This window comes from Camelus ferus, chromosome 18, assembly GCF_009834535.1.
Source record: "Camelus ferus isolate YT-003-E chromosome 18, BCGSAC_Cfer_1.0, whole genome shotgun sequence".
Taxonomy (NCBI): Eukaryota; Metazoa; Chordata; class Mammalia; order Artiodactyla; family Camelidae; genus Camelus; species Camelus ferus.
The window spans coordinates 33870049-33883731 of NC_045713.1; the positions used below are offsets into that span (position 1 = coordinate 33870049).

Here is a 13683-nt window from a genome sequence, read left to right on the forward strand (position 1 = left end):
TACAGAGATTTCCTATGTACTCCCTGCCCCGACACATGCACAGCGTCCCCTATTAACATCCCCCACCAGAGTGGCACATTTGTTACAACTGATGAATCTACACTGACAGACTTGGATATAGACTTTAAATTAAAAGTATGAAATATGTTGCTAAACCTCCCCACCCCACCTCTCAAGAAACCAATTTGCACCAATATACACTCACACCAACAGTAAAGTGGAAATAATAATCAATGTTCTCTGTAGAAAACCTAAAAATAGAGAAAAGGAATAGGAAGAAATTTAAAGTCGTCTGTCAACCCCAATACCTAAAGATACCACTACTGACCATATGAATTTAATTTCAGAATGTAATTACTGTTTTAAAGTGGCTGTAGGCTACAAGTAGAGGAAAATCTCCCCTGCTGGTAAAGCAAAAATACGATGACTATGCCAACAAATAATTTAAGTAATTTTTACCCTTTGGGGATCTTTCACAGAGCAATTTAGCATTCTCATCTCCATGGCAACCTTACCGTCGCGCTCCTGAGTGATTGCTAGTGATCGCATTCAATAGAATCGTTTCACCTGATGTTTCCAACCAATCGAATGGAAACGCAGTCTAGGGGCGTGTCCACTGATGCAAGGGCGGGCCGAATCCGTCTTACGTAGGCTGTGCGTCATCAGTCCGCGCCAAGGGCACGTTTGGCCCCCTCCGTTCAGGGAACGGTTGCCCTGTAGTCGCGGCGATGAGCTACGCCGGGGCGACGGCGGCTCGCTCCCTGCGGCGGCTGCGCGTGGGTGGCCCGCGGCCCCTCTCAGGTAAAGGGGGCGCGCGACTGCGGGCCCGCGCTGGGCGGGCGAGTCGGGGACTTCTCGCCTGAGGCTTGGGTCGGAGATGTCACGGGAGAGACTTTTACTACGTCACTGGGTTGCGACGGAGCAGGACTGCGCAACTGGAAACGCGGGTGCTGGCGGCGGGGCGGGGCGGGGTGGGAGGGGCTTGATTTTTGGCAGGGAGGCTCTGGGGTGCAGCTTCCCCGTTGGCGCGTTGGGGAATCACAATTGCACACCTGTGCCGTGACGTCGCTGCAGGTGTGGTCGGCGTTCCGGGTCGAGGACAGCTGGCGACCTTGAAAGTTCCGTGTCCTAGGAGTGTCCCTGTAACCTCTCAGGGCCTTGTCCCGCAAAGTGTAGTCCTAAGACGGGCTGCGTCGGCCTCCCCCTACCCCTTGGAACCTGTTAGAAATGCAGGTTCTCAGGTCCCTTCCCTGACCTACTGGGTCACTGAATCAGTATTTTAACAACCCTTTCGAATGATTCAAATGTTTCGTATGCGTTAGCAAGTTTGAGACGCACCAGGGTAGTGGAAGGAGCATCCAGTTTGGAGTGGGGAGACTTGGGCTTTGATCTTGGCTCCTCCTTTCCTCGTTTCATTTGAGCTGCCTCCGAAAATTGTGAAGTCCTTTTCTCAAAGTTAAATCATTCGTGTACCACCTTCAGGATTTTTGCTTTATAGCAATAACATTTGCATTTTTAATTAAACTTTTTTTTCCTTAAACGTGTTCCATTCTTAAAATTAATTTCACAGAAACTAGATTCTTATGGTAAACAGAAAAACCAGCATTGCATATCCCAAATAGAGTGATCATAAAAAATAAATACGCTAAAAACAAAAAGTTATTGTACTAAATACTGCTGCCTACCAAGGCTTGAACCCAAGACCATCTTCCTTTCTGGTAAGAGAGGTAGATTAGCAGGTGTTAGGAAGGTATTTGATATATGTCAGCTATAAACTGAAACAATCTCCTTGATGCAACCAAAAGGATTGGAAGAGAATTTAAAAGAGAATAACTCGTACTAAATAATATGGGTGTTATTTAGCGTGTGTTCATAGCCATGAACTTCCCATATACCACTTGAAATCTCCTAGATACCACCATAGATATGTGTTTCACATTTTGGAAAAACAAATATAAAATGTGAGAGCTTCTAGCACTGGGCCTCAATTTTATGCTATTATTTCTCAATTTTTTATAAGTGTGTGACAATGCAGGGTAAAATTCAGAGGATTGTTGAACATGAATTTTAATGCTTCTTTGTTGAGCCAATGAGCAAAGCAGATTAAGAATCATTCTTTTTCATCCATAAAGTTACTTTGCTTCCTATATCTCCTTTTATCTTCATAACTCCATAGAAAGATTTTTATTATTGTGTGTTTCCCCCTCAAAAAGGGAATAACCTGATTATTCCCAATTTTGTATGTAAGAAATGGCAATTCTGATTTATGTAAGGTCTGTGTTAGAGACAGGACGCGTATTTTCTGACTCTAGCTCTGTGTGCTTTCTGTGGTCCATCCCGCACTTTTTAAAGACACCTTGCAGAGATTGTGGAAAGAGAAATGGCAAATATTATGATACCCAACCCTCCACACACCCCCAAAAAGCATCTTTTAGGTGCCTGAATCTGGAAAAGTAGTGCAGTGCTAGGGAAAAGTCAAGGATGTTTTTAATAGAAATATAATTCTACCCACCAGAAGTCAGCTGAGTGTTTGAACTCATCTTCATCCTGTGCACTCGGCCCCTTGTGATTTCTCAGTAAATCGTGTCTTAAAAGTGGGTATTGGGTTGTCTTTAAAGTTCTTTCCTATTAACATGTTTTTGGGTGGGAGTGAAAAAAATCAAAGAACAAGCAAACAAGATTATTTTGAGAAATAGAGTCATCTCATCATTTTTTATTTTAATTTCTGGGCCTCATCTTCCTGCAAGTAGGCTAGACTGGTGGCAGCACCTCCTTGGACTTGGAGGTAAAAACATGGGACAGGCTACCTTGACTTTGTCAAATGTTTCAAATTGTTCTCCATATAAAAACATGGCCACAGACCACAGCGACCCACTGTCAGATGCCATAGATCTGAGTGGCACCTGACAGAACTTGGACTCCATCCAGTTCTTTAAGTCAAATATGCTCAATGAGATGAAGCAGATTGTGTGGAAGACCAGCTCAAAGCTGGGTCACCATGCTTCGGACTCCAGGGTCTATGCTCCTTTGTTTAGAGTGAGGCATTTAAAATCCTACCTGCCTGAGAAGTTCAGGTGCAGAACCACCCAAGATTTCATCAGGCCTAGCCCAATACCTTATGTCCAAAGCCCTCAAGTTTTTTAATGAAAAAACTACAGATGTACCCAAAATGAAACTTCCCACACATTTTCTGGGTGTTGAAGTTAGCCTAAAGGAAAAGATCTATTAAACACATGGTAGTCATACGAAAGAGCATTGAAACACTTCTCAAGGCCTGGAGAATACAGTCAAGGTATTACTGTTTGAAGATTTCTTTAAAAGACAAAGTCTAATCTGTCCTGAAGAATTTACATTTTGAAGGCAAAAAGAGTTCAGTTAAATTAAGTACCATAATGAGAAGAAACCTAAACTCTAAGGCTAAAGTCTCAAAATCAGATGCCCATGGGTATAAGTGTCTTAAGAGAACTTAAATCTATGGTTCTCAGCCTTGGCTGCGGAGAAGATTCATGTGCAGAGATTTTTAAAAACATCAGTGTCCGTCTCCCAGAGAGGACTGGGGAGGAGCATCCATGGATTTGAGAGCTCCCTAGGGGCTCTGTGCAGCCAGGGTTGGGAACAAAAAGGCGACCGGGAGGCGTGGGTGGCCCGGAGAACCATGTCCATCTAGAGGAGCTGCCACACTGACTGCTCGCTGAGGAGACAGGCTCAGTGTTTTCAGAGCGTCTTACGCTTAAAAGTGAAGCCAGAAGTCCAGGTCTTCAGGTAGAATCTTCTGTGTTGTAAGTGTTGGTAACTAATTCACTTTAAAAGCCAGAACAAAAACACCACAGGGTAAACAGAACGTGCTAACAGGCACAGCCGACCTCTGGAGGGCTTGTTTGTGACCTTTGATCTAAGGTGCGTCTTCTGTCTGTAAAAGGAAACACCTCAGCCCTACCTGACAGTAATGAAGAATAAACACTTCCGTTGCAGCTTATGGAAGAAAAATCAGTGTCAGATTTTGCAGCTCAGGAATGACCTTAGACAACATCAACCGGGCAGCTGTGGACCGAATAATCCGGGTGGACCATGCGGGTGAATATGGAGCGAACCGCATCTATGCAGGGCAGATGGCCGTCCTGGGTCGGACGAGCGTCGGGCCGGTCATTCAGGTGGGCACTTCTTCCCTCTCTGGCTGGCCTGCTGAGCAGGGGGGGATCCAGAGGCTGTAAAGGGATGAATCCCACTGGGTCATGCATTCTCAAGGGAGGTATTGTTGACCCCAAGAGAGTGTAAATTGGTTATGGGAGTGGGTGTGGGAAAAGGAAAATATTATTCTTTTTCTGTATAAAGCACAGACAGACGTCTAGTAGGTATACTGACAGACAGTGTATCTGTATGATTAAAATCTCATGGTGGGGCGGGCAGGACTACGAGTCCTTGGGTTAAGTGAAAGTACCAGCTGCTGAGACATCATGGCCCCGCCCTGAGTGGAGCCCAGCAGAGAGAGTTTATATTTTATACTGAGAGGCAGAGGGATGGGCCTGGGCTTTGTCATCACACAGAGCCAGGGTTGCATTCCAGCCCTCTCCCACCCTCTCCCTGTGTGACTTTGGGGGAGTCAACTGACCTCTCTGGGTCTCCATTGGCATATCTGCAAAATGAGCTGAGAACACCTTCCTCACTGGATCTTGGTGAAGAATAAATGAACTGGTGTATGCAGAGCAGCTAATACCATGCCTGGCCTGCAATAGACACTCAGCACAAGTTAAATTGCCTGCTCTGAGTCCTTGGACAAGTTACTTAACCTCTCTGTGCCTCACTGTCTTCATCTGTATAATGGGGGTAGTAACAGTGTGTCCTTCACAAGGCAGTTGTGCGGATTAGATGAGTCCCCTGTGCAGAGCTCTGTGACGGTGGTTGGCACTTGTGTGTGCTCTGTAAGTGTCAGCTCTCCTTACCATTCTCCCTTTTCTCTTTGATGTAAATGCGTTTCTAGCTGTCTTACATAAAACGTAATATTCTGCCCTCCTAATTTTGAAATGGGCTGAGCATGTCATTTCTCACAGATGTGGACCATTGTCCTTTAATAGGCACTTGTGGGTCCGAGGAACTTTAGCAAGAACCATGGTTCACGGCACCACTTTCTGGAATTGAGATAACAGCGGCTTCTCTTGGTTGGTTGTCACTCTCTTACCCATAGTCTGATGTTCAGGTTTTCTCCTCATTGACTCAAGGGGAGTGAGGGAAATTGCAGTTCTCATCATTGTCTCCATTTCACTTCCTTTACCCCACCTGGACAGGGCCTGCGGCCCCCCTGGTATATAGCAGGCGGCCTCTGTGGCATGCTTACCTGTCTTTATTTTTGTGTTTCTTACAGAAAATGTGGGATCAAGAAAAGGACCACTTGAAAAAGTTCAATGAGTTGATGGTTGCATTCAGGGTGCGGCCAACCGTTCTGATGCCCTTTTGGAACGTGATGGGGTTTGCGCTGGGTACGTGTCTGTCCAGAGAGCGTGTGTGAGCCTAGGCATCTGGGAGGACTGAATCGTTAAATACCCACTTCCACAGCTCTTGCTGTGTCCTCTTGTAGCCTTTTTATTTACTTAATACTTTTCTAAAGTTAAATTGACTGACTTTTTTTTGGCTTAAATTTACTTAAGAGAGAACCTTAAAATCAGTATTTTTATAAATAGAAGGCACAGTGGAAATAAACCCCACAGAGAGGAAAAAAGCTAGAGTAATTCATTTGTAGCCAGACGATGTTCCCTGATGAAGGTTCTAAACCTGGGATCTGCTCACTCCTAAAAAACAGGAGTAAATGGTATAAAATCATGAAGGCCCCTCCCCCCCAGGGAAGACCCTTCTGCCGTAATGAGAAGGTTGCCTTGAGCGTTGGAAAGGGAGGCGCATTCTTACTATGTGATTTGTGCATTTAACACTGTGACCTGGCACCACCTCAGACCCAGGATTTTCAAGGGTGGTGAGTTGCTCCTGAGGACACTTGGCAACATCTAAAGACATTTTTAGATGTTGTCCCAATGGGGGGTGCCACTGGCACCTGTGCGGGCAGAGACCGGGGCACTGCTAAGCATCCCCTGACGTTCAGGACATTCCCGCTCAACAAGGAATTATCCAGCCCCAGGGTCCATGGTGCCGGGGCGACAAGCCCTGACATGACCTCATCTCCCCAGTGGGGTCCGTCCCGTCCTTCACCGCCCGAATCTGACAATTCCAGGTGCAGGAACCGCCCTGCTGGGGAAGGCGGGCGCGATGGCCTGCACCGTGGCCGTGGAGGAGTCCATTGCACATCACTACAACAACCAGATCAGGACGCTGATGGAGGAGGAGCCTGAAAAATACCAGGAGCTTCTTCAGGTATTGGACAGTGCTCTGGAAGGGGCTGGTACAGGGGAAAGGGCAGGTACGCAGTTTGGAAGGAGGAACAAAACAGAATGCTACAGAATAATCTTAGAAATCTAGGGCAGCGCCTCATTTTAAAGACAAGCGAACTGAGGCAGCTAAAGCCGTGTGTCCTTCACGTGCTTGGGACTAGAATCTGTGTTTCCTCAGTTCGGACCTGTGTTCTCCTCACTTCTGGGTCATGGATAGATTCTGAGCACAAGCACAAACCCTTCAGATTAAACAAATGAACTTATAGATGTCCGCAGAAATGTTCTACAGCAAATAAGGGAACTGTTTGGTTTTTTAAGCCTAAGTCAGAGGTTGGTAAACTCTGGCCACTGGCCAACCACCTGTTTCTGTAAATAAAGTTTTGTTGGAACAGAGTTGTGCCCATTTATGTGACCCCTCTGCTCTCCCCTCTACAGTGGCAGAGTTGAGTCATTGTGACAGGGATCTTGCAGCCCAAAGAGCTTGAAGTACTGACTCTCTGGCCCTTTATAGGAAAGGTTTGCCTCCCTGTGTCTTAAATGAAAATATGAGGCTTTAGCCTCCAAAATAAATCAGAACAGCAGCGAGTTGGAAGGCTGACTTGCTTTGATTTCTTTTCATTTAACCAGGTGATACGGAAGTTTCGGGACGAAGAGCTTGAGCACCATGACATAGGCCTGGAACACGATGCAGAACTGGTGGGGATCCCCCTCTCCTGTTTGCTTGCAGTGGCACCTTATTTGGAAGGTTGAGGGGCAAGAAGGTTTCTGCTCTTAGAAAAGTAGATTTCAGTGTGACCGCCAAAGAAAGCACCAGCACGCTGCTCAGCAGAGAGCAAGCGTTCAGCTTGCCCCGGCCTGGGGGTCTCACTTCCCGCCTCTCCCCAGCACTTGCTGCCCCCTTTCCTGTAAGAAACCAGAAACCAGGTGGTTCAAATGTTCTGGCAGTAGCAGAGGTGTCCCAATCTTTTGAATAGTTTGGCTTTTTTTCTAAATTAAAATAAATTGTTTCTTAGATCTCATTACTTACCCAGAGAAGTCCCAGCCCTGCCCGGCCAGGCCTGTGTCTTACAACAGAAGGTGAGCACAGACCGTGTTTCTTTTGTTTGCTAATTGTTGTTTTTAACAGGCTCCAGCATACGCCGTTCTGAAGACCGTCATCCAGGCCGGCTGCCGCGTGGCGATATATTTATCAGAAAGATTTTAAAGTATGTCCCCTTTTCCCTGTGTATAAAAGATGATAGTAACTTAACAAGTGACATTGGCAGAAAAGGAAATGTACAATGATTTTTCTGTGAATTTTGTTAATAAACCGCAAGAGGTTTTTTTCATTAATAAAACCCTCCAGTGTGGACTTTTCTCTGGAGCCTTATGGCCGTAAGGCTGACCGTTCACCAGGTGGGTTCAGATTACAGCAAGTGAAGCTGGTCCTTGTTTGGTCTGTAGTTAATTTTTTCCTAAAACATCTAGAATGAATCATTAAGAAAGTAACAGGAATCTTCAAGAGAAGAAAAAATTGAGTTTACTGGCAACGCAAAGTAACTTAAAAGCACGATGATGTTTCAGAGTGACAGAGCAAGCCTGTCGAGCCCACCAGGTGAGCGGAACACTGACGTCTCTTGTGAGTTGTGAGTTGAAGGCAGGTTATTTCCATCAGAGAATACGCTAAGTCGTGGATTATCTGTGACATTGAATTATAATCATTTCCTTTAGGTCTGCTCCCAAAAGAATGGACCAAAATGGACTATAATTTTCATACTGATTCATAATTTTCATGCTGAATCTTTTATGATTTGAAAATTTTTAAATAATTTATGAAAACACCTAGATAAGTGGTCTTCCACTCTGGCCGCATGTTAGAATGTCCTGTGGAGCTTTTTAGGATGTTTTTCGGATTGTAGATCAAAAATTCTGACTTAATTAGAGTGGAGCCCAGAATCAGTGGTTTCAAAAGCTCCCAGGTGGTTCTAGGGTGAGTCAGGGCTGGGAGCTCTGCACTAGATTGTAAGCGTCTTGTGTGAAGACATCATTGGGTCTTTGCCCCACACCCAGCGCCCTGTGTTTCATCAGCACCTCATGATGGGGTGACTCATTTCAAAGGGTCCAGTTGTAAAGGACAGTGACACTGTGATAGTTTGACTTAGTCCTCTACCACCACTCTTTTCTCCTAAACCAAGAGTGAATTTAATCTTACATGATCAAGTGAATCAGCCTTCTGATAATAAATGCAATAAATTAAACGTGGAAGAGAAGGGTCGAGGACAACTTGAGATTCCAAACTCTTGTGCTCGGTTACAAACATGTCCGCAGTGTAGTTAGTGTAGTTGGTTAACAGCTGAAAAGCCACATTTCTACAGTTATTGCCTACATCTCCATTATATAAATTATATAAATGTATATATTATATAAATGTGCATTTATGGCTTTGTAAAGACTAGGAGTTTATTGAGAGCTAAACATCTTTTCTAGTTCCTAGTACATAGTAGGTGCCCATTTAAAGGGAGGAGAGGAGAGGAGAAGAAAAAGGGGAAGGAAGGAGGGTCAAGGTGTGCTTAAGTAGCTCCCAAACTGCTAGGAAAACTGTCTCATGTGGCTGTTCTTCTCCTCTGGGTCTCAAGGCCAGACGCTCCCAGGGTGCAGTCCCTGGCCCTGTTCTGTCCATCACCTTTTTTTGATATCTTATCCCACCTTTTGGCTGACTCCTTCACATCTGTGTCTCCAGCCCAGATTTCTCATTTTCCAGTATCCATCTATCTACAGCATCCTTCCACATGGAAGTCAAGAGAATCCCCAGCTCCACATGCCCTAAGCTGAGCTCCCCGCCTCCCCTCCCCCGGCCCCACTTCCCCACTTCGGCCCCGTGGCCTCCCCATCACAGGTAATGGCAACTCCATCCTCCTGGTGCTCAGGCCAGCATCTCTGCTGTCACCTTTGACACCCGCCTCTATTACACTCTCATCAAGCAGGACACCCTGAGGGCTCTACCAAATCCTTTTTCACTGTCTCAACTGCTGCCACTCAGGGCTCCGCACCCCCACCCTCATCTTTCCTCTGGATTATTTCAGAAGCCTCCTAACTCTTCTTCCTGCCTTACCCTTGTCCTCCCACAGCCCACTCCCAACCTGGCAGCCAGAGTGATCCTTTGAACCGTAAGCCAGACCATGACACTGCTCAGCTCAGAACCCTCAGTGGCTTTTCCCAGTTCCCTCAGAATAAAAGTCAAGGTCCCTAAAATGGTTTACAAGACCCGATGATCTGGCCCTCTGTGACTGCTTCCCTTCCTCCCTCTGCCACATCGGCCTCCTTACCATCAAATGTCAGGCACGCTCCTGCCTTGCGGTCTTTGCAGTGGCTGTTCCCTCTGCCTGGAACCCTTTTCCCGACATATCCACATGCTCAAATCCCTCACCAACTCTTAAGGTTTTGCTCAAGTGTCACCTTTTAAGGACACCCACCCTTACTACCTTTTTCAAAATTGCAAACCCCACCCCAGCACATGCCTCACTCCCTTTGCTCTGCTCTGTACTTTTTTCCCCATAGCACTTACTACCCTCTGGCACATTATATAATGTACTTACTTGTTCTGTTTCTTGTCTGTTTCCCCCTGCAAGAAGGTCAGCTCCGTAAGGAGGGAATCTTTGTTTTAATCACTGACCTATAACAGGTGCTCAGTAAATAGTTGTCGATGGGATTCAATGCAGAAATCGCTCTCCCTTCTTAGAAGTCATTTTCACATAACTAGTAATTCAGAACTATGCCTGTGTGCGTCTCAGCAAAATACAGTGAAGATTTATCGAAAAGATGCTACCAGGTCAAGCGGGGCCACTGGGCCCCTGCTGTAAAACTCAAAATCTTCTAGCTGGGAAATAAAAAAAGAAAGAAAAGATGCTACCAGGAAGCCAAAGGAAGGCCATTCTTTATGTTTCTTGCTGATGATTAAAACAAATACAGGCTGGATTTTTGCATGTGGATCCAGCATGCAAAAGAAGAAATTTAGACCCGTACTTCACAGCATATACAAAAATTAAAACAGACCAAAAATCTAAATGTTAAATCTCTAAAGCTCTTTAAAGAAAAATTTTCTTTTTGTTTTTTATTGACGTGTAGTTGATTTACAATGTTAGTTTCAGGTGTACAACAAAGTGATTCAGTTAGTCATATAGATACATATATATATTTTTTATGTTATTACAGAAGATGAATATGGTTCCCAGTGCTGTACAGTAGGCCTTTGCTATTTATCTGTTTTATATATACTAGTGTGTATCTATCTGTTAATTCCAAACTCCTAATTTATCCCTCCCCCACTTTCCCCTTTGGTAGCCATAGTTTTATATGTGTGTGAGTCTATTTTTGGTTTGTAAGTAAGGTTTGTATCATTTTTTTTAGATTCTACATATAAATGATACCATATGACATTCATCTTTTTCTGCCTGACTTACTTCACTTAATATGATAATCTCTAGGTCCATCCTTGTTGCTGCAAATGGCATCGTTGCGTTCTTTTTTATGGCTGAGTAATATTCGTGTGTGTGTGTGTGTGTGTGTGTGTGTGTGTGTGTGTGTGTGTGTGTACACCACATCTTCTATATCCAGTCATCTGTGGATGGACATTTGGGTTGTTTCTATGTCTTAGCTGTTGTAAATAGTGCTGCTGTGAATATTGGGGTGCATGTATCTTTTTGAATTATAGGTTCCTCTGGGTATATGCCTAGGAGTGGGATTGCCGGATCATATGGTAAGTCTGTTTTTAGTTTTTTAGAGAACCTCCACACCGTCCTCCATAGTGTCTGCACCAGTTTACATTCCCACTAACAGTGTAAGAGGGTTCCCTTTTCTCCACACCCTCTCCAGCATTTATTATTTGTAGGCCTTTTAATGATGGCCATTCTGACTGTTGTGAGGTGATACCTCATTGTACTTTTGACTCTAAAGCTCTTAGAAGAAAACGTAAGGGTAAATCTGTGTGACCTTGGATTAGGCAACAGGTTCTTAGATATGACACCAATAGTACAAGCAGTGAAAAAAAAAATAGATAAGTTGAACTTCATCAAAATAAAGACTTTTGTTCTTCAGAGAAGACTATCCTGAAAGTGAGAGAACACGACCAACAGAACGGGAGAAAATATTTGCAAATCATGTATCTGAGAAGGGATTTGTATCCAGAATATATAAAGAGCTTGTACAACTCAACATTAAGACAAATGGCCTAATCTAAAAATAGGCAAAGGATTTGAATGGACGTGTCTCCAAAGAAGATAGAACAGATGGCCAATAAGCATTTGAAAAATGCTCAACATCATTAGTCACTACAGGAAACCACAACGAGACTCCACTCCACACCCACGAGGACGGCTATAATCAGAAAGACGGAAGGTAACAAGTGTTGGTGAAGGGGTGGAGAAGTCAGAACCCTCACACTGCTGGTGGGAATCCAAAACAGTGCAGCCCCTTTGGAAAACAGTCTGGCATTTCCTCAGTTAAATGGAGAATTGCAATGATACAGTAAGTCCTCTCCTAGTATAAACTAAGAAGAAATGAAAACATATGTTCAAACCAGTAACTGTACATGAATATTCATAGCAACATTATTTGTAATAGCCAGAAGGTGGCAGCAACCCAAATGTCCACCAGCTGATGAATGAAAATGGGTAAACAAAATGTGGTCCCTTCTGTACAATGGAGTATTATTCATCCATAAAAAGGAATGAAGTACTGACTAATCCATGCTGTAACATTGAGGAAACTTGAAAACATGATGTTTGGTTATAAACTGTCCATATGGGAAGATGAGCTAGGTCTGGAAATGGATGGCAGGGTTGGTCGCACAACAGTGTGAGTGTGCTCAGTGCTGCTGAACTCTACACATGAAAATGGTTAAGATGGTAAATGTTATGTATATTTTGCCACAATAATAACTTTTTAAAACACGCTTAATGAAGGGAGCCATACACAAAAGGCCACACACTGTATGACTCCGTTTGCATGAAATGTGCAGAACAGGCAAGTCCACAGACGCAGAAAGCCGGCCAGTGGTTGCCTAGGGCTGCAGGAGGTCGGGCGATGGGGTGTAACTGCTAATGGATATGGGGTTTCTTTTAGGGGTGATGAATATTCTAGAACTAGATGGTGGTGATGGTTGTGTAACCTGTGAATATATGAAAATCCACTGAATCGTAGACTTTACAACGGTGAGTTTTATAACATGGATCGTAGTAATAAAAAATATAGGATATATAGTTTTATGTGTATTCGAAAGCAAGTTTCAGTCCAGGCTGTTGAATGGGGAAATGATTTCTTTAACCTACCACCCTGCAAACCAGCAGAGCGTGTGGGAGCCTTGATCTTCTGAGATGCTGGTGCTGGCTCTCGCCCTCCTGTATCAAAGCTGATGCTGTATTGCAGTTGGGAATCTTAGTCCTGTGAAGGCCCTTTGTGCAATGCTTATTAAAAGCCCAGATTTGCTCCTGTTTGTTTAGCATCCCATTCAGAATTGATGGCTGATGTTTTATGCTTCTGAGAGCTTCTAGAACAAGGCCAGAGAGGTTTTCTGAATCCCCCTTTGATTGTTCTTAATTCCATTACAGCTTGTCCTCGTGTACTAACAAGGTAATCTTGCCTTTCTGTTGCTTTACAGCTCTGACCTTTCAGGGGAAATGTGATTTTAAAATTGGACACCATCCAAAGATGATGCCAGGATGACAAAGGATATTATCCTTGCAAGCAGCATAGTCCCAAAGATGTGATCTGAGCCATCGTTCTTTGCATGTGTTTGATCCCCTTTCTACTCAAAAATGTGGTCCACAGACCAACAGCAGTGGGGTCCCCTGGGAGCACATTAGAAATGCAGAATTTGGGGCTCCTCCCAGAACCTACCAAATCAGAACCTGCATTTGAACAAGATGTGGTAGTTTTAAAGTATGTCCGCAAATTCCTTGGTATTTCTCTGATTGGTGGAGCCTAATTCCCCTTGCTTTGGGTGTGAGCTGTCTCTAGTGACTTCTGTAACAAACAGAATGTGGTGGAAATGATGGCGTGAGACTTCAAGGCTGCTAGGTCATAAAAGACCTTCCAGGCCCCACCCTTCTCTGTAGGGTCAATAGCTATAGGGGAAGCTAGCTGCCGTGGTGTGGGGACACGCAAGCAGTTACTCGTTACATGGCCAAGAACCAATGCCCCCTTTCAGGAGTCATGTTTGTGTGACATCTTGGAAGTGAATCCTTCAGCCCCGGTCAAGCCTTCAGGTGACATGACTGCAGCCAACTTCCCGACTGCAACCTCACGAGACACCCCGAGCCAGAACCGCCCAGCT

At 44.6% G+C, this 13683-nt stretch overlaps 1 protein-coding gene across 5 annotated transcripts; it reads left to right on the forward strand.

Annotated features, from left to right (window-relative positions):
• Positions 1–643: 643 nt before the first annotated feature.
• Positions 644–13302, forward strand: COQ7 (coenzyme Q7, hydroxylase). 5 transcript variants are annotated; one of them, XM_032460958.1, is made up of 9 exons: positions 644–801; positions 3973–4151; positions 5360–5474; positions 6218–6357; positions 7002–7070; positions 7388–7451; positions 11065–11109; positions 12474–12562; positions 13009–13302. In XM_032460958.1, exons 1-8 carry the CDS (start codon positions 729–731, stop codon positions 12542–12544), a joined length of 756 nt encoding a protein of 251 aa, XP_032316849.1. In that variant the 5' UTR covers positions 644–728; the 3' UTR covers positions 12545–12562; positions 13009–13302. The 5 variants fall into 5 exon arrangements, with proteins under 5 accessions (XP_032316849.1, XP_032316850.1, XP_032316851.1 ...); XM_032460959.1 differs by lacking the exon at positions 11065–11109; XM_032460960.1 differs by lacking the exons at positions 11065–11109; positions 12474–12562.
• The last annotated feature ends 381 nt before the right edge of the window (positions 13303–13683 follow it).